Genomic DNA, 21,043 nt, shown 5'->3' on the forward strand with positions numbered 1-21,043 from the left:
GGACCTCCCACATCCTACACTGGGAACAACACACTGGATTCACACTCATACTGGACACTTTATGTCAAGCTAGACAGTGAAAAGTTAATAAGAATGTAAGGAAACAAAAACTCACCCCTGCTCGTCCAAGCCCTGTGAGCCAAAGCCCTGACAGCTCACTCAACTTCCCACTCACTCTGCTGCCCGCTACGATGCTGCCCGCTGTATACTTTGGTGCACTTTTAAACCCTCCAAAAACTTCCCCAGGCCACTCCTGGCCCGACTTCCGGTTTTGAAAAAAACCTCCGATTTTAAACCCAAAATTAACTGAAAAAATAAATAATTAATTACAGTCAGAAAACCCACTCTCTTACCCTCAGCCTGCTCCTAGGAACAATGAAGCTGAACCTCCAAGGTAAGCCCTTTTTAAACCCTCCAAAAACTTCCCCAGGCCACTCCTGGCCCGACTCCCGGTTTTGAAAAAAACCTCCGATTTTAAACCCAAAATTAACTGAAAAAATAAATAATTAATTACAGTCAGAAAACCCACTCTCTTACCCTCAGCCTGCTCCTGGGAACAGTAGTGGCTTTTGACTTTAGATTCTAAAATTTCATCTTCTCTGCCTCCCCAACACCATTCCTTGTTACACCATCCTCCTTTGGACTTCTGGTCACCCCTCCTAATACCTCCCTTTGCTCATTGTCAATCTTAACCTGATGCTTCTGTGAGGCTCATGAGATTTTAAAAGTGTTATTTAAGTGCAAGTTGTCACTTTTTTTGTATTATTTTAAAGTGAATCTATAAGATGCCACATCCTTACCAGAAAAGGTGAATTGAGGTTTTCCTAACTTGTATTCATCTCCACCAATACAGATTAACTGACCAGGCCATCTGATTTGCTGCTTGTGAGGCCTTGTGTCTGCAGAAACTGAGGTATTGGGAGGGAATTCTCCTGTCCGCCCACCATGGGAATCGTAGTGGGCGGTGGGGCGGCCCACGCAAAGGCCCATTGACCTAGGGTGGGATTCTCTGGTTTTGGAGCGAGCGTTGCTGGAGAATCCCGCTCATTGTATTTGCCTGCAGCCCAATAGGGATTATACTTCAGAAGTAATTTATCTGTAAAGTGCTTCAGGCATCATGAAATTTCAAGTACTACATAAATGCAAGTTCTTTTTTTCTCTATTCAATGGATGTAGGCCTTGCTGACAAGACCAGCGTTTTGTTGCTCATGATAAGCTGCTGCCTTGAACTGCTGCAGTCCATCTGGTGCAAGTACACCCACAGTGAGGCTGGGAAGGGTTACAGGACTTTGACCCCCATGACAGTAAAGGAATGGTGATATAGTTCCAAGTCAGTGTGATATGTGGCTTGGATCTGTTGTCCTTGTTCTTCTAGGTGGTCTCAGGTTTAGAACAAATGCTGTTGAAGGAGCTTTGGTGAGTTGCAGCAGTGCCTCTTGTAGATAGTACACTGCAAATCTGAAGGAGGGAGTAAATGGTTAAGGTAGTGGATATGATTACGATCAAGTGGGCTGTTTTGTGCTGGATGATGTTGAGCTTCCTGAGTGTTATTGAAGTTGCGTTCATTCAGACAAATGGAGTGTGTTCCATTATACTCCTGAGTTAAGCTTTGTAGATGGTGGTGGATAGGCTTTGGGGGATCTGGAGGTGTGTTACTTGCAGGATTCACAAACTCTGAGCCAGCTGTTGTAGCCACAGTATTTATATCACTGGTGTTCAGTTTCTGGTCAGTGGTGAGCCCCAGGATATTGATCCCCTTGTTCTCCAGTGCCTCTTTTTAATATGTCTAATCCTAGAGTTCAATGCCATTGCATGTCAAGGGATGATTAATTAGATTCTCTCTTGTTAAAGACAGTCATTGCCTGGCACTTGTGTGGGGGGAATATTACTTGCCATTCGCCAGGCTAAGCCTGAATATTGTCCAGGTCTTGATGCATATTCTGTGTGAGCAGTTGCAAATTGTATTGAATGTCGTACAGTCATCAGGAAACTTCTGACCTTACGATGAAGAGAGACTCATTGAACCAGCTGGTTATTAATAAAATAATTGAAAATGGCTGAACCTAAGCCTGTCCTGTGTAGCTTCTACAGCATTATCCTGGGAGAGTAATTTATGGCTGTGAAATGCATATCGTGACTGCTGTATCAAAACTTGTAAACTCTAATATTGAGCACAGCACACTTTAGACTTATTTGATTGTCTGGCGATAGAATATTTTAACTGTCGGAGCTTCATGTGCTCTTCATTCCCAGTCACAACCCCCAAGTGCCCTACCTAGGGATGGGTTGAAGCGATAGCAAACTGAACCTGCTACTTCAGATATAATGCTATAGAATTACTCCGTTTCCCCGGGGATCAGTGCTGAGACCTTTGCTATTTGTAATATATATAAATGATTTGGAGGAAAATGTAACTGGTTTGATTAGTTAGTTTGCAGACGACACAAACATTGGTGGAATTGCAGATAGCGATGAAAACCATCCGAGGATACAGCAGGATATAGATCGGTTGGAGTTTAATTTGGACAAATGTGAGGTAATGCATTTTGGAAGGTCTAATACAGATGGGAAATATAAAATCCTTAAGAGTATTAGTAGGCAGAGAGATCTGGGTGTACAGGTACACAGGTCACTGAAAATGGCAACGCAGGTGAAGAAGGTAGGTAGTCAAGGAGGCATACGGCATGCTTACCTTCATTGGCTGGGGCATTGAATTTAAAAATTGGCAAGTCATGTTGCAACTTTATAGAACCTTAGTTAGGCCGCACTTGGAAGGTAGTGTTTAATTCTGGTCGCCTCACTATCAGAAGGATGTGGAGGCTTTGGAGAGAGTACTGAAAAGATTTACCAGGATGTTGCCTGGTATGGAGGGCATTAGCTATGAGGAGAGGTTGGAGAAACTTGGTTCGTTCTCACTGGAACTGCTGCGGAGGTTCTGGGACGACCCGATAGAAGTCTACAAGATTACGAGGGGCATGGACAGAGTGGATAGTCAGAAGCTTATTCCCAGGGTGGAGGAGTCAATTATTAGGGGGCATAGGTTTAAGGTGCGAGGGGCAAGGTTTAAAGGAGATGTGTGAGGCAAATATTTTTACACAGAGGGAGTTGGGTGCCTGGAATTCGCTGCCAGGGGAGGTAGTGGAAGCAGATACGATAGTGATTTTAAAGGGCGTCTTGACACATACATGAATAGGATGGAAATGGAGGGATACGGTCCCCGAAGGATAGGGGGTTTTAGTTCAGTCAGGCAGCATGGTGCAGGCTTTCGAAGGGCCTGTTCCTGTGCTGTAATTTTCTATGTTCTTTACTGCATGGAAGTTCTGTACCCTGTTAATTATAGAACATAGAACAGTACAGCACAGAACAGGCCCTTCGCCCCACGATGTTGTGCCGAGCTTTATCTGAAACCAAGATCAAGCTATCCCACTCCCTATCATCCTGGTGTGCTCCATGTGCCTATCCAATAACCGCTTAAATGTTCCTAAAGTGTCTGACTCCACTATCGCTGCAGGCAGTCCATTCCACACCCCAACCACTCTCTGCGTAAAGAACCTACCTCTGATATCCGTCCTGTATCTCCCACCACGAACCCTATAGTTATGCCCCCTTGTAATAGCTCCATCCACCCGAGGAAATAGTCTTTGAACGTTCACTCTATCTATCCCCTTCATCATTTTATAAACCTGTATTAAGTCTCCCCTCAGCCTCCTCCGCTCCAGAGAGAACAGCCCTAGCTCCCTCAACCTTTCTTCATAAGACCTACCCTCCAAACCAGGCAGCATCCTGGTAAATCTTCTCTGCACTCTTTCCAGCGCTTCCACATCCTTCTTATAGTGAGGTGACCAGAACTGCACACAATATTCCAAATGTGGTCTCACCAAGGTCCTGTACAGTTGCACCCCACGGCTCTTAAACTCCAACCCCCTGTTAATAAAAGCTAACACACTATAGGCCTTCTTCACAGCTCTATCCACTTGAGTGGCAACCTTTAGAGATCTGTGGATATGGACCCCAAGATCTCTGTTCCTCCACAGTCTTCAGAACCCTACCTTTGACCCTGTAATCCACATTTAAATTAGTCCTACCAAAATGAATCACCTCACATTTATCAGGGTTAAACTCCATTTGCCATTTTTCAGCCCAGCTTTGCATCCTATCTATGTCTCTTTGCAGCCTACAACAGCCCTCCATCTCATCCACTACTCCACCAATCTTGGTGTCATCAGCAAATTTACTGATCCACCCTTCAGCCCCCTCCTCTAAGTCATTAATAAAAATCACAAGGAGCAGAGGACCAAGCACTGATCCCTGCGGCACTTATGAAAGTGTCAATATAATATGCTTATCATTAAAATTACTTTCCTAATTTAAGAATCACTCAAATTTAAATTCAAGGCCAATGAAGCGATAAAATTTGTGCTGTATTATTTGGTTATAATTTGAAACTTCTGTCACCGAGGGTTGAAAAATGTTTAGGCATTCAGTAAAGTTGCCACTTTAGCTGACATGCTAATTTCAGTGAGCCTGAAGAACAGCCTCTTCATGTCACTTCTACTTTGACAATGAACCTTCTGATCATCTTGGGACCCAGTTGAGTGGTGGTATACTTTTAAAAGGCATTTAGACAGTTACATGGGTAAGCTGGGTATAGAGGGATATGGGCCAAATGTGGGCAATTGGGACTAGCTTAGGTGTTTAAAAAAAATCAAGGGCAGCATGGACAAGTTGGACCGAAGGGCCTGTTTCCATGCTGTAAACCTCTATGACTCTGCTGGAAATTGTTCAGATCTTATTTAGAGTTCCTCAGTTTTTTTTCAATATACAAAATAGGTTTTGCTCAGACTTTGGCAGTTGACCGTTGTGGAAAAGTATTTTTTAAAATCCAAAACCCTTTTTCATTCAGTTCCTTTGCATTGTCCTGACGCCCCCTGCCCCAATACTGTGGATTTTTGTCAGTAAATGAATCTGGCAATTAATTTTCACTTGGAACTATCCTATTACAAAATCTTCTAGTTATATGTTAAAACTAGACAAAACGTTAGTTCAGCCCCACATGCACTTTTTGTGTCCAATTCTGGGCACTAGACTTTTGAAAGGTTGTGATAGCTTTGGAAAGGGTGCAGAGGAGATGCTTCCAATGGGCCTACAGTGAAAGGCAACCTAGGCTAGTGAGTGAGCCATGTGAGTGGCCCTCCTTTATCTCCGTGGGCTGCAAGATTGAAAATGGGCATGTTCACTAACTATGGCCCTTGAATAGATTTAATACATGCTGAATACTTAAGTTATAGAAAATGCTTAATCATTAATGTATTAATAAAACTGCTATCAACTTCAAATGGTTAAAAACAAGAAGTATTTAAACTTGATTAGATGCAGGAGGAGCGCACAGGTCTTGGTCAATGTTATGTGCGGTCAACATGCACTTCTCTTGCCCTCGCATTGCATGTATATCACTTCAGTTATACCAGTGGGGGAGAAAGCTACATTAGAATGCTAAAGCTAGAATGTGGCAACTCTTTAGGAGAAACAGTGAACAAAACATCTCTTGGGCTGTGCTCGGAACCCTGATGGGCTGCATGTGGGTCGCAGGTTGCCCACCACTGACCTACAGTATGTGGGTAAACTGGAAAAGTTGAGTAAGTGGAGGAGATTTGATAAAGATGTTTAAAATCGTGAGTTCTGACTGAGTAAGGAGAAACTTGCCAATGGGTGAAATTGAAGGGATTGATTTTAGCTCAGTTGGTTGGACAGCTGGTTTGTGATGCAGAGTAACAGTAAAAGTGTGGGTTCAGTAAAAGTGAAGGCCCTGCCTTCTCAATCTTGCCCCTCACCAGAGGGGTGATGATCTTCAGGTTAAATCACCATTAGCCTATGGTCATCTGGGACCATGACAACTTTACCTTTTTTTTTAACCTGGTAACCAGAATATTTGCGATTGGCTGAAGAATCAGAGGAAGAAAAGCTCTTTATGAAGCAGGTGGTTAGAATTTAGAATGTGCTGTCGAATAGGGTGGTAAATGTAGATTCATGGGTATCCTTCAAAAGGGAAATGGAACAATACTTGTTTGGAGAAACAAAATATAAGGATGTGGGGTTGAGTGGGATGAGCCAGATTGCTCTTCTGAAGAGCAGTGTAGACTCCTTTGCTGTTTAAATCTATGGTCCAGCATTTCTCGCATGTGAAAGACATCACAACACCGTTTTACAATGCAGTGGGGGGAAAAACTGAATTTCAAAGGTGCATTTAACTTGTCATTTCTTCCAGTATGTACTTACCATTTCTTGACACTTCAACATCAGACTCTTTATGGCTAGGTGATCCGTGATATTTTTACCCGCAGAAATGATCTTGATTTAAGCCCTGCCTCCCTGTTTACTTCCCAGCAATTTTGTGTACGTTGACACTAAGGTACAATATTGACTTCACTTTCGCAGTAAGAATTTTAATTATATTGTGATTAATATAAGCATTTCAATTAATTATTCTAAATAACTTGACATTTCTGTATTTTGTGCTATATGTCACTGTACCTAATTTGTGTTGATTAATTGTAGAACAAAAGACGCAAATGTCATATTGTATAATAAGCTGTAGTTCAAAGTTTGCTTGCATAGAAGTGTTTTTAGTGTCTGTTTGATAAACGAACAGAACACGCACAACCTTAAAGTCAATCTTTAGATTGTTTCCATTGTAATTCCAAGAGTGCGTTGAATCGTAAGAAAAACCATAGTTTTTTACACAGCAGGTGGTGGGTGCCTGGAACTTGCTGCCGGGGAGGTAGTGGAAGCAGATATGATGATGACTTATAAGGGGCATCTTGACAAATACATGAATAGGATGGGAATAGAGAGATATGGTCCGCGGAAGGGTAGGGGGTTTTAGTTCAGTTGGGCAGCATGGTCGGTGCAGGCTGTAATTTTCTTCTTTATTCTTTGTACTTTCACAGCTGAATCAAATGGGAAATTCTATATCCGTTCTCTGGTACATATTGGAAGAAGTTGAATTTGCTGCCCCGATTCAACTTTCTTAATTTATGTTGAAAACTTCATATTTTTCTGAATTATAACTCATCTGATTTTTTTTTTCTATACTTGCATGATCAAGTAAGCATGGCTACCAGGATAAGCTGATTCCTTCTGTTTCCTGAACTGCATCATTTGGATGGTTAATCCCAAGTTAACTGGAACGAATAACATGCCAGCATGTTTCTATTCTATAACAAAATATTTGACTACATAAAATTGTCCTGAGGAAATGAGGGAGTGAGTTTCATTTTGTGACAGAGAATCTAATCTGTGCTGCTTCTTAACTTGAATATTCACATACCTGAAATGTTGCTGCCCCTTCCTGTTTCGTCGTTTGAGGGGGGAAAAAAGTGACCTAATGTAGCTGGAGTTCTCATGTTTTAAAAACTGATCAAAATGTTTGTTTCGTACACAGCCAAACCTGTCAATCAAGTACTGCTTATCCATTTGACAATCTGGTCTAAACATGGCAGCTAACAAGAACAAGAATCAGAGCTCGTTGGCACTGCACAAAGTGATTATGGTGGGCAGTGGAGGTGTAGGCAAGTCGGCACTAACATTGCAGTTCATGTATGATGAGGTAAGAGAATATCTTCGAGTTAATATTTTTTTTCAAAAGGCAGTCTATTTGTTGGGGATGGCAAATGCAGAGGGTTTAACGTGCAGCAATTTGGCAGTTATCTCGGGTAGAAGTGTCAAGTACTGTGTAGACCAAATCTTTACATATTAAACCCTTTTTATAAAGGGACGTGTTCTTTTTATCCATGCAATATGTACAATCCTATAGTGCAGGAGGCAGCTATTCAGCCCATCAAGCCTGCAGTGATGGACAATTCCACCCAGGCCCTATCCCCACGTATTTACACTGTGAATCCCCGTGACACTAAGGGCAATTTAACATGGCCAATCAACCTAACCTGCACATCTTTGGACTGTGGGAGGAAACCCAGGCAAACACAGAACATGCCAACTCCACACAGACAGTCATCCAAGGCTGGAATTGAACTGAGGTCCCTGGCGCTGTGAGGTAGCAGTGCTAAATACTGTGCCACCATGCTACCTGGGTAGGAGCATAGAAAGACATTTTATTTTAAATTTACAAATTCGGAAACAGAGGGAAGCAAGGAAACAAAATCTTCAGTGTGTGTATATATTTAGTCCTTCAATCTGTTGTGAATGATTTTACATTTTAGGTTATAATGGGAGCTAGAAGCATAAATTAGTGATTCTTTGTCCTTTTTGAGTTTGCGTACAAGTCCTGCCTTGTGTCTTCAGCATAGCTAAACACTGACATGTATGTGAAATGCTGTTGTACAGTGGATATAATTGTTACTGAAATTTTCCTGCATACCATCACCCATACATCATGCTTTGGAGGCGAAGACTGCTCCTGTAAATTGCATCCTGCCACAAACCTCAAGGAACACATCAGATTTAATATGTTTGCAATACTGTTCAGATGTGTTGTTTCTTCCACAAACTAATGATTGTTGTTTCCTTGAAATCAGCAAATTTGGAGCAGAACGACCGTCCTTTTTTTTAAGAGAAGTTATTCCCTTGAATAACTTAGAATCTTAGAAACCCTACAGCCCAGAAAGAGGCCATTCGGCCCATCGAGCCTGCACCAACCACAATCCCACCCAGGCACTACCCCCATATCCCTACATATTTACTCACTAATCTCTCTAACCTACGCATCCCAGGACACTAAGGGCAATTTTAGCATGGCCAATCAACCTAACCCACACATCTTTGGACTGTGGGAGGAAACCGGAGCACCGGAGGAAACCCACGCAGACACGAGGAGAATGTGCAAACTCCACACAGACAGTGATCCAAGCTGGGAATCGAACCCAGGTCCCTGGAGCTGTGAAGCAGCAGTGCTAACCACTGTGCTACCGTGCCGCCCCTCATGCATAACAGGGGTAACAGAAGGCCTTCTCAACCTTGCCTGAGTTGTGGTGAACCTCTGGTTGAATCACCCCCAGTTAGCTCTTCCCCTTAAAGGGTAACTTTATCTTTAACCCTGTCCTCTACATGGTTTTGGAACTGCCTACAGTGTTCCCCCTGCTATCTCATTTGATAGCTGCTGTTTCCATCAGTGTCTAAATGTTGTCAGCTCTGTCTTAAATTATGATTTACTTTTTAATATTTCTACTTGGTAATAAACACAGCCTGACATTTTTCTTTACATTTTCTAATCTGAATATAGCAAGTATATATACACCATGGGCCTGATTTTACCATTTTCATTCGAAGTGCGGAATCTGGGCTTAATTCGGATCCGACTTAGAAATCTGCTCTCAGGTGCCCCCATACGCACTAAGCCTGAAAAAAAAATTGTGGGTCCCATTCGTGCTGTGGGTGGGGCATAACACAGCCGAAACGATTGGAGCTCTGAACTGCGCATGCGCAGTTGGAAAAAAATTTTGAAAAAGAGCGTCTGTGTCAGATCACTCCTGGGCCGTAGAAAGTGGCCTGGAAGCGTTGGTGCAGACACATCACTGCCTCCCTTATCCATCCCCACACCGATCGCCCGCAGAGTGGCAGCGGACCCCCCCCCCCCCGGGCAGAGGAACATCTGACCCACCTTCTCCCTCCACACCAGACAACGATCAGCCCTCCCCTCCCCACCACCAGACAACGATCGGACCTCCCTCTCCTCCCCACCCCCCTTCCCACCAGAGATACATCTGACCCGCCTCACCCCCCCTCCCCCCTCCAATCAGAGAATGATCTGACCTTCCTCCTCTTTTCCCCCCCCCCCCCCCCTCCCCATCACTGATCTGAGTCAGAGAGCCGTTGGAAGCTCTGAACTCGCTCTTCAGCAGCTGGAGTACCTGATTCAGACTTTTATTCAGCAGGTTCCGGATCGGCGAACGTGACGGTTAAGGGAGAAATGCTGATAAAGTTGGGTGGGCAGTTCATTAATTCAATTGAAATACATGCAAATGCATTTAAATCGCCGTTGCGCCCGTTTCGGGTTTTGGTAAAGTGGCCATCTGCGCGGACATGGGCGTGGATCATGTTAATGGCCTCACACCCGACTTTACCACGTTGGCGCAATGGTAAAATAGGGCCACATGTCTCGTACACACTTGCAGCAAAATCTATATTGGGATATAACTTTATACTGTCACAATTAAACAGTTAATGGCTTATGAGAGGGATATTCATTTTTTGTGAATTTTCTGCATATGGAGGGCACTAGTGTTTGCACACACAACAGTTCGCCCAGTGTCCGCATTGGGCAGTAGCAGATAAATGTAGAATAAAGCTGGCTTGGCTTTGATTTGCTTCAGCTTCAGAAGAGCACCCTCTGCTGTTACTGACATAAAAAAATTTATGTACCATTTCCTAAGTTATGGTCTGCCTGATGACTCGTGTGAAATTAAGGAGACAACTTTGTATGCGCCCACAAACAACTGGATTTAAATGGCCCAATCTCATATTTATATAGGATCCTTTAGGATTTGAGAATATATATCTTTGCATAAAAATTATGTTCATTCACAATGCATAACATTATGATAGCATGGCAGTGTATACAATTGATAGTTTTTCAGCAGATGTTTCTCTGAGAGCAACTCTACAAGTGTCAATTTAGTGTTTTTCATTTTTAAAGTCCAGAACTTTTCAATTGAAGGTGAGGAATGGCCATACTTTCTATTTAAAATCATCCTGTTGGTGCCTTTAATACTTCCACAATAGTGTCTAAAAATTTCTTTAGTACCGTACCCTCTTTTTTTTTTTTCTTCCCCATTCAGCTGATTATTCCAATATTTGTCATTTTCCAAGTCCTACCTAATATGTTTGAAGTTTCTTTCCTTATCTTAAACACATTGGTTAGTCCCATCTTAACCTCCAGTATCACTGACTCTAACTCTACTTGGCACCCACTACAAAGCCTCCATATCCACACTTTGATGCTAAGAACTGAACACACTCTCGATGGGCTCGGTCCAATGCTCCATTAACCTCTGCTAAAATGGATTTTAATTTGTGTTATGGATAAGGGATTATCTTCTCATCCAAAAGGAATAGAACAGATAATAAATCAGTGTTTTTTTAGCCACCCAAAAGAATGTCAAACTCTTGCCATCCTTCTGGCATCTACCTTCCATAATCTCCAAACTGAAGCTGCCTGCATCCTGTGTCTCAGGTTCCTGCTTGTCCATCATTTCTATGCTCACTGACCTAAATTGACTTCCTGTCCTAAAGCAGATAAAGTTTTGTACATCACCTCTTCAAATCCCACAGATTCTTTGCTCTTTTCCTTTGTGCCCTCTGGTCCGAATTGGGTGCAGGTGTAAACCTTTCAGCAACCCCCCCCCCCCCCCCCCCCAACCCCCAAAGCCTTCTCCACTATTCAGTAAAATAATAGCTGATCTGAATTTGCTTGCCTGTCCCCAATGACACTTGACTTCTTTGTGGGTCAAAAATCTAATGACCCAGCCTGCACTACTCTCTTGTGGAATAGAACTCAAAACTTTTGCCTGCTCACTTAACTTGTATCCCTTGCTATTCTAACTTTTGTTGGTAGACCCTCTGAGTAAATATTCCCTCTAATCTCTGTCAATTCCCCTTATTTATAAATGAAATGTTCTCTCAGCATCTACCCTGCCAAGCCCCCCTCAGAATCGTCTCGATTGTTATTGCGCCTCAATGAAATCATCTCTCATTCCTTTAAACTCCGATGAATTTGGGCCCAACCTGCTAGCTTTCAATAGAAGACAACCCCTTTGTCCCAAGAATCAGCTTAGTGTATGCTCTCTGAACTGGTTCCGATGCAAATGCATCTTTCCTTCTGTAAAGAGACTAAAACTGTACACAGTACAGTGTAGGAACGGCATGGTGGCACAGTGATTCGTACTACTGCCCCACAGTGCCAGGGACACGGGTTCAATTCCAGGCTTGGGTCACTGTCTGTGTGGAGTTTGCATGTTCTCCCCGTGTCTGCGTGGGTTTCCTCCCAGGTGCTCCAGCTTCATCCCACAGTCCAAAAATGTGCAGGGTTAGGTGGACATGCTAAATTGCTCCTTAGTGTCAAGGGGACGAGCTAAGGTCAATGCATGGGGGTAGGGCGTAGGTTGGATTGTGGTTGGTGCAGACTTGATGGGCCGAATGGCCGCCTCCTGCACTGTAGGATTCTATTATTCTACTCTAGATGCAGTCTTGCCCTGTTCAGCTGTAGCAAGACTTTCCTACTTTTATACTCGATCCCCCTTGAAATAAAGACTAACATTCCATTTGTGTTCCTAATTGCCTGTTGTACAGGCATGATGACTTTACATGATGCACGTACCTAGACAGCTAGATCCCTGTGTACCTCGCATATTCTCATTTAAATAATCTGCTTTTCTATTCTTCCTGCCAAAGTGGCAAATCTCTCGTGTCCCACATTGTACTCTGTTTACCAAACTTTTGCCTACTCACTTAACTTGTATCCCTTCCTATTCTACCTTTTTTGTTGGTAAAGCCTTCTGGCTGCCACATCTTGTACTGCTTTGTTGATCCACCCCAAATTGTATCTGCCTTTTCTTCACCATTTTTAACCTTGTGAAAACACATCTTCAAAGCTGTTACCTAGTTTTCCCCTGTTCTCCTGCAAAGCATTGGCACTTGGGACAATTTTCTACATGAAAGGCGCTATATAAATCCAAGTTGTTAAATAAAGCTTTATTTTTGAAGTAGCACCACTGTCTTCAAGTATCAAAGTATTTTCAACCCTATTATTAACATGCTGGTCGGTATGTATTGCAACATGCTTTGCCAAATCGAACATGAAAACATGCAATTAAACTGGATTGAATACTGTCCTCCCCATTTATGGTTAAATTAAGGCAGCAATTAATGAAGGTACACAGTCTAGGAAGGTGCTAGGATTATTATTTTCTCTCTTTCTCCCCCCCTCTTCTTGCCCCCCCGCCCTCCCCAAAATAAACAGGTTGTTCTAAGGGAGCAGTATGGAAGCTATAACAAACTTCATGCCTCTGATAAAGCAATTCAGAAATACCGCTCTTGCTACGAAAGATCTGAGCGGCATGTGCATGGGTGAAAACAAATTTGGCCTACTGCTGGTGCGCTCGTGTAACTATCCACTGCAGTGAAGTGCTGAAAGGTACCCATGAAACTGTACTCCAGCAAACAACCTAACTCCTTCACCTAAAAAGGAATGAAAATGTTGTTAAAATGGAGACGGGTAAAATCTTTCAAATGCGTCCAATTTACTATTTTTATGCTCTTTTAATCTTTCCTTGCAGTTTGTTGAAGACTACGAGCCTACTAAAGCCGACAGTTATAGGAAAAAAGTTGTTCTGGATGGTGAGGAGGTCCAGATAGACATCTTGGATACTGCTGGACAGGAAGACTATGCAGCTATACGGGACAATTACTTCCGCAGTGGGGAGGGCTTTCTCTGTGTCTTTTCAATAACTGAGCAGGAATCATTTACAGCTACTGTAGAATTTAGGTAAGTTGTTGGTGACTGACTTTGTATTTGATTTTGGGCAGCACTTTTATCTTTCTTGCCACTTTTGAAACATTTTTTAGCTATGGAGTTCTGAATTTGCAAGTGTAATATGTTGTGTGCTAACATATTGCACCATGGAGCAGTGTAAAATTACTGCTTCCTTGGGTTTTTTTTGAGGGTTGAGACAAGGAGAATATTTCTATCCTTGCCCAATCTTTTGCATCATCTAATTGAAAGGACCATAGGCCCAATCATATCTAACCCATTTTTGTAGATCACATGCCACCTTCTCATCACGTCTCTTGATCATTTGTTTCTTCAGTTCAGTCAACTGTGCCTGTACTTTCTTTTCTCCATTGTCTCCTGATCATTTTTTTCCCCTAACTGTATTACACTTTCAGTTGAAAGTTAGATCCCCATTGTTTCTTAGTGTGACTTTCTCAGGTGCTGAAAGCCTTCCGAATGAATGTTTGGTCTTTTTTTTTTTAAATGTTTGACATGTTGAATCCCCATGCCACATTTCAGTCTCTGGCAGGTGTTGGTGGAAGGGATTGGTGCTTCTCTGAAATCTACATGCAGAACATGTTCGCCCTATACGAAGGGCACTGTTCCCATTCATTATCACACCTTGTTTAACCTGAATTCAGATGGCATAGGGTGTTCCAAGTTTGCACAGTGGTAAGAGTTTAACCAGTCCAAACCAAGTAGCCTACCAATACGGAACACTGCTAAACTTGCTGTTGGAAGGGAAAAGAGCTGCACGTTTTCTGATGTAGTGCTTTCAAAGACAAATAAAATGGCAATGTTTTATGTTTTTCTGCAAATTTTGCCCTCTGGAGATGATCTGAGAATTTGATACAGACAGAGAGAATAATAAATGGAGAATCCTTGATGGCTGTGGCAGAATTTTCTCAAGATTGGTGTCTGCAGAAATTGGCAATGTGCTGTGCAGTGCACTAGCGATGTTCTCTTTAAGATGTGTAGCTCTGCATCAGTGTTAAAGGGGCCGTGCAGTACAACAAGCAGCAAACGGAGGTTAAAGGGAACATTGGCTTGTGACACCCTGCTACCAACTTCATCCTTAGAATCATAGAATTCCTAACCATGCAGAAGGAGGCCATTCAGCCCATCGAGTCTGCACCGACCACAATCCCACCCAGGCGCTATCCCCATAACCCCATGCATTTACCCTAGCTAGTCCCCCGAACGCTAAGGGGCAATTTAGCATAGTCAATCCACCTAACTTGCACATCTTTGGACTGTGGGAAGAGCACCCGGAGGAAACCCACGCAGACACAGGGAGAACGTGCAAACTCCACACAGACAGTGACCCAAGCTGGGAATCGAACCCGGGTCCCTGGCGCTGTAAGGCAGCAGTGCTAACCGTTGTGCGACCGCCCCTCCTGTTTTCTCCAGATTTCTGTGAAGCACTACTTCCCTCAGGATTTCAGCTCCTTCAGCATGGCCTGTTGCCTGCCCTCGCCTCTCTAGCTATGAGCTGGTAGCATATATAATTTTATAAAAATATTGAAAATTACTGGAGCACGTTGAATACTTTCCAGTATGTAACCTTTTGTAAAGCTGAGTACATACTGCTTGTTATGGGAGTACTTTTCAGAGTGTGATTCATTTTGGGTATTTTGGAAGGGTATCCAAAGCTAGAGTGCTCTGGTTGGCTAATTATACAGAGATTAAAACGAAACAGAAAAAGGTTCATGGTAAATGTCGGGTTCAATGTTCAGTTGTAAAACAAACTGCATGCAGGGAGACTGATGCAGGAAATAAGATTGGCAAGGTGAGTGTATGAGAACTGATTCGTGGGTAACCTAAAAGGAACCCTTAAAGTCTTGATAATAAGAGAGTTGATGGAATGGTGGGGTTGATTTCGAATCAAGGAGTAGATTTTCTTTGTAGAGGCAAAGAACATCGCTGTAGCACTAAAATGAGCCCTTTGTATTTGTGTTCCCTCAAGGTGATGTCACAGTGGAGAAGGAGATGGTAGACAAATTGGATAGGATAAAAATAAAGAGGAGTGACTAAAAAGGTTTGCAATACTCAAATAGGCAGGACATGTAGGTTAGCAGAATGGGCAGAACAGTGGCCGATGCAGTTTAATACTGAGAATTGTGAAATGATGCATTTTGACAGGCAATGGTGGGTTTGCTGTGAGACGAACCATGCAGTAGCATGGGTCACAAAATTCAGGACATTGAACATAAGCATGTGCAGTATCTAATAAATGTAGAATCTATTGAACAGAGATAATTGCAAAAGAGTATCAATCTGCCACTCGAACCTGTTTCTCCTCTGGAAATAGACACTTACAGATTTTTTTTTTGAATGGTAAAGGAATTGAGGGTTATGGTGACTGGGTGGGTAAGTAGAGTCCATGAAAAGAGTAGCCATAATATTGAATGGCGGAGCAGGCTCGAGGGGGGCTACTCCTGCTCCTTGTTCTGATGTTCACTCTGTAATGCAGGCATGGTTAAGTCCAAACCTGTGCTGTTCTAACAAGCTGCTGAATGGGCCATAATGTGTTATACATGTCTGGTGGTGAGGGGTGAGATGGGGCAGGACTGTTTGATTTGCTGAAATTACTTTCCATGTAGAAGAGTGCAGTTTATATTGTGGAGCATTGGACACGGACATGAGACTGAAACAGAAGGTTTTATGTAACAGCCTGGGAATGCTAAACAATATGAACTGGGTGTGTATGATTGGTTACAAATTAATAATGTTTAGGAATATCCCATATCCCAGGAACATGGCATTGAGATAGAGGATCAGCCCTGATCATATTGAATGGCAAATCAGGCTTGATGGGCTGAATGGCCTACTCTTGAACCTGGTAGCAGAAATATAATTTGGCATACTTGGTTGTGTTTAAAATATTAATTTACATAGATATAATATCCATTGAGTATGTTCAGTGCTTGCAACGTCCAAATAAACACAGGACATTTCATGCTTGGGGCACAAGCATCTGTGCAATGATGGGTGACATAGTGGCACAGTGGTTAGCATTGCTGCCTCACAGTGCCTGGGACTCGGATTCAATTCTGGCCTTGGGTGACTGTGCAAACTCCACACGGACGTTCTCCCCATTTGCACACGGACATTTTCCCAGTGTCTTGTTTTCTCTGGGTGCTCCAGTTTCCTCCCACAGTCCAAAGATGTGCGGGTTAGGTGGATTGGCCATGTAAAATTGCCTCTTAGTGTCCAAAGATGTGCCAGTTAGTTGGACTAGATGTGGGAAATGTATGGGGTTATGGGAAAGAGATGGGAGGGGCCTGGATGGGATGATCTTATGGAAAGTCAGTGCAGACTCAAAGGGCTGAATGGCTTCTTTCCATCATTCTATGAAATTGAGTTCAATCTAAGGCCAAGTTTGAATTGATTTCTGAATTAGACCAGGACGACTTCTGGCTGCCATGTAATGTGAAAATGATTCGGTGCATTCCAAACAAACAGAATTTGAACATGGATTGGCTTAGTGAGGGTGATATTTTGCTGTCTTACGTTTTATTGATGATCACTAAGTTTTTTTGCTAAACCTATTACAGGGGCCCTATTTACAGTTTTCTGCAAAATGCGGGCAATTAGGATTAGCTAGGGGTTTTTTTAAAAAAAAGGGTGGCATGGACAAGTTGGGCCGAAGGGCCTGTTTCCATGTTGTAAACCTCTAGGACTCTGACTAATGTTCTTTAGGCATAATATTGCATCTCTCTCTGGAACTGTCTACAGACGACAATTTCTAATCCTCACAAAGGTGTTTCTTCTTACTACATATAGAGAAATGGACAGCATAAGTTGTCCACTCGCTCACATTAAAATGCAACCCTCTGGAACTAGTGTTCAATAGGCATTGTTTGGCAGTTCTTAGTAGAATCATAGAATCCTACAGTGCAGAAGGAGGCCATTTGGCCCATTGAGTCTGCACTGACCACAATCCTACCCAGGCCCTGTCCCCATAACCCTATGCATTTACCCTAGTTAGTCCCCCTGATACTGTGGGGCAATTTAGCATTGTCAATCCACCTAACCCGCGCATCTTTGCATAATGGCTTTGCACGTCTTTTTTCCTAAAGTGGTTACATTTTTTTGAAGTAGTTTTGGAATACATTCTGCCCATCTCCATTTTTTTTTTGGTTTTTGCAGTCCTTTAGTTTTCTACTTGGGCCCTTATTTGTTTCGATCTTTCCTTGACATTTTTCACTACTGTCAGGACTATGCAATTCTCTACCCCCCTCAATAGACAACATTCAGTATTTTTTTTACCTATTGGCACACATTTGCATGGTGCAATGCACGATTCCTCTGTCCAGGAAGCCAAGCTTGACAAGCTGCCTGCTGCAAACACCCTGAATGAAAAACTGAATTGATTTCAGATTTTTCAGGCGCTACAATTACTCCCTTTGATTTACTGTGTCCTCTCCATTGAAGTTCAAAAAGTTTTTTTTAAGATCAGGCCCCAGGCTAAAGATGACAGATGTTTGAAAACATTTATAGACTTCAAGATCAAATACTGTCCTTCCCACCAGTCCACTTCAAGCTTCGATACTTGTTGCTGCCTGTGTTTTCTAGCAGCTCCATTTTATAACCATCTATTTGTGTAGCAGATTGCACATTGGATGGATGTATATTTACGGCGCATTGGATCTTTATAGTGTAAAGTTATTTTTATATTGGGTTTCTACTGTAAAAATGTCACCAGCTCCTAACAAGCCAAAATGTCTCAAACTCCTAACAAGCCTAACGATTCTTGGATAGTATGCGACCATTGCAAAGTGAGGGTACTGGATTTGTATAACCTTGTTGTCTGAACTGTGAAGTTGGATGGTTAAGAGGTGGGTATTGGTTAGGGGAACCCCACTGCCCCTCTTTGAATATGGAATCTTTCACATCCATCGAAGTTAGTACTTCACAACACACTCAGTATACACCGGAGTCTCCTCTACATTATGTTCAAGTTCCTAGAGTGTGGCTTGACCCCACAGACTACTGACTCAGAAGTAAGTGTGCTACTACTAATGAGTCAAGCTGTGGTGTTGCATAACACAAAAAGGATTATTCATCCTGTTAAATTCCAGAACCAAGTCGTGAGTGCACAAGGAAAATACTTAATGTCTAGGTATATGTTCCATAACCAGATAATGGCACATGAGTGTCTTCATTTATTAAAAAGAAGCATTGTAATCAAGATATTCAAGCTATAAATTTGAAGTTTTAATTACTCCATGTGAAAAATTTAAAATTGAAAAGACAGGACCTGTTCCACTTAAAACTTTGGCTGTTTTAATAGCTGAAGCAGCATCCTTGGAATTGATCCAAATCAGAAATGTGTTCAAAGCATGTAGGTGAGAGAATTATTACAAATGTATTTGCATGTAATCACATTACTCATAGACATACAGGATGTGATGTCTCCAAATATACTTGTTTTCAGCTGAATTTGGTTATGAAGTGGGCAGCAAAGGAGTCTGGGAAGGGTTTTTATTTTAACTTTAAAAGTCAGTTACCTGGGTGGTTCCCCCTCAGTAGTAGTTTTTTTTTCTCTCGGGCCCCTAGCCCTATAAATTGGTGCAGAGGAGATACCCGATCCTCTACACTGGTAGAGGATCCCACCCTTCCATCCTCCTCTAACCTAATTATAAGTGTGGGGAAGTTTTTTTGTTTTCTTTTTTTCTTGCTGGTAATGGCATCAGGGATGGCAGTTCAGGCAGTATGCTGCATCTCCTGTGGGATGTATGTGGTGAGGAAATCCAGTAGTGTTTCAGGAGATTTTAGTTGTAAGAAGTGCATTAGATTGCAGCTTCTGGAGGAGCGTGTAAAGGAGCTGGAGGGGGAGGTAGAGGAACTCCGCATAATTCGGGAGGCGGAGGTGGAAGTTGATAGGAGTTATAGAGAAATAGTAACTCCTAGAAATGAGGCTTGGGTCAATGCCAGGAGGAGGGGTAAGAAGCAATCGGGAAGACAATCCCCTGGGGCGGTTCCCCTCCATAATAGGTTTTCGGTGCTGGAGGCTACAGTTGAGGAGGAATCAACTGAGCATAGAGAGCAGATCTCTGGGGGTGAGCCGAGTGAGAAAGCTCAGGTGGTTAGGGGCTGTAAAAGACTGGGCCTTGTGATTGGGGACTCCACAATTAAGGGGACAGATAGGAGGGTCGGAACTAAAGGTAGGGACTCAGGGTTGGTGTGTTGCCTACCAGGGGCTGGGGTCCGGGATGTGTCTGACAGGGTATTCAGGACTCTTAGGGGGGAGGGAGATAAACCACAAGTTATTGTACATGTGGGGACACACGACATAGGGAGGATAGGGGAAGGGGATATTAGGCAGGGATTTATGGAGTTGGGGTGGAAACTAAAGGCCAAGACTGACAGAGTGGTTATCTCTGGACTCTTGCCTGTACCACGGGATAGTTTAGAGAGGAATAGGGAGAGGGAAGGTTTGAATTCATGGCTGAGGGGATGGTGCAGGAGGGAGGGGTTCAGGTACTTAAGCAATTGGGGCTCGTACTGGGGAAGGTGTGACCTCTATGAGAAGGATGGTCTACACCTTAATCAGAAGGGGACCAATATCCTGGGGGGTAAATTTGCTAAGGCCATGCAGGGAGGTTTAAACTGATTCGGGGGGGGGGAGGGATCCTGAGTAGTGGGGCTGAAAGTGAGGGATGCATGGATGGGGACTGCAATGCACGGCATTGCAGAGGTGGGGTGGAGCAGGGTTTGAAATGTGTATACTTCAATGCCAGGAGTATTCGCAATAAAGTGGGTGAACTTGCAGCGTGGATCAGTACCTGGGACTTCGATGTTGTGGCTATTTCAGAGACATGGATAGAGCAGGGGCAGGAATGGATGCTGCAGGTCCCGGGGTTCAAATGTTTTAGTCGAAGTAGGGAAGGAGGTAGAAGAGGGGGAGGGGTAGCATTATTGGTCAGAGATTGTATCACAGTGTCAGAGAGGAGGTTTGATGAGGACTTATCTGTTGAGGTAGTATGGGCGGAGATTAGAAATAGGAGAGGAGAGGTCACCCTGTTGGGAGTCTTTTATAGACCTCCTAAAAGTTCTAGAGAGGTTGAGGAAAGGATTGCGGAGTCAATCCTGCTTAGGAGTGAAAGTAATAGGGCAATTGTTATGGGGGATTTTAACTTGACTAATATTGACTGGAATTGTTATAGCTCTAGCTCGTTAGAGGGGTCAGTTTTTGTTCAAAGCGTGCAGGAAGGTTTTTTGACTCAGTATGTAGACAGGCCAACTAGAGGTGAGGCTATATTGGATCTGGTGCTGGGAAATGAGCCAGACCAGGTGCTAGACTTGGAAGTTGGTGTGCATTTTGGTGATAGTGACCACAATTCGGTTACGTTCACCTTAGTGATGGAAAGGGATAGGCATGAACCTCGGGCCAGTGGTTTTAGCTGGGGGAAGGGTAATTATGAGGCTATTAGGAGAGAATTAGGAAACATAGGTTGGACTAGGAGATTACAGGGACTGGGAACGTCCGACATGTGGAGTTTTTTCAAGGAGCAGCTACTGCGAGTCTGTGAT

General features: G+C 43.1%; 1 protein-coding gene across 2 annotated transcripts in view; it reads left to right on the forward strand.

The window, feature by feature from the left end:
• ralba (v-ral simian leukemia viral oncogene homolog Ba (ras related)) overlaps positions 1–21,043 on the forward strand; it is a 72,256-nt gene that overhangs the window by 31,943 nt on the left and 19,270 nt on the right. Inside the window, exons 1-4 of one of the 2 annotated variants that reach the window (XM_078227921.1) lie at positions 6,347–6,409; positions 6,948–6,982; positions 7,442–7,606; positions 13,290–13,498. In XM_078227921.1, coding sequence (XP_078084047.1) covers positions 7,493–7,606; positions 13,290–13,498 — 323 coding nt within the window. In that variant the 5' untranslated portion in view covers positions 6,347–6,409; positions 6,948–6,982; positions 7,442–7,492. Of the gene's footprint in view, positions 1–6,346; positions 6,410–6,947; positions 6,983–7,441; positions 7,607–13,289; positions 13,499–21,043 lie in introns of those variants that run through there. The other variant, XM_078227920.1, reaches the window with a different exon arrangement.

This window comes from Mustelus asterias, chromosome 14, assembly GCF_964213995.1.
Source record: "Mustelus asterias chromosome 14, sMusAst1.hap1.1, whole genome shotgun sequence".
In the NCBI taxonomy this organism is placed as follows: Eukaryota; Metazoa; Chordata; class Chondrichthyes; order Carcharhiniformes; family Triakidae; genus Mustelus; species Mustelus asterias.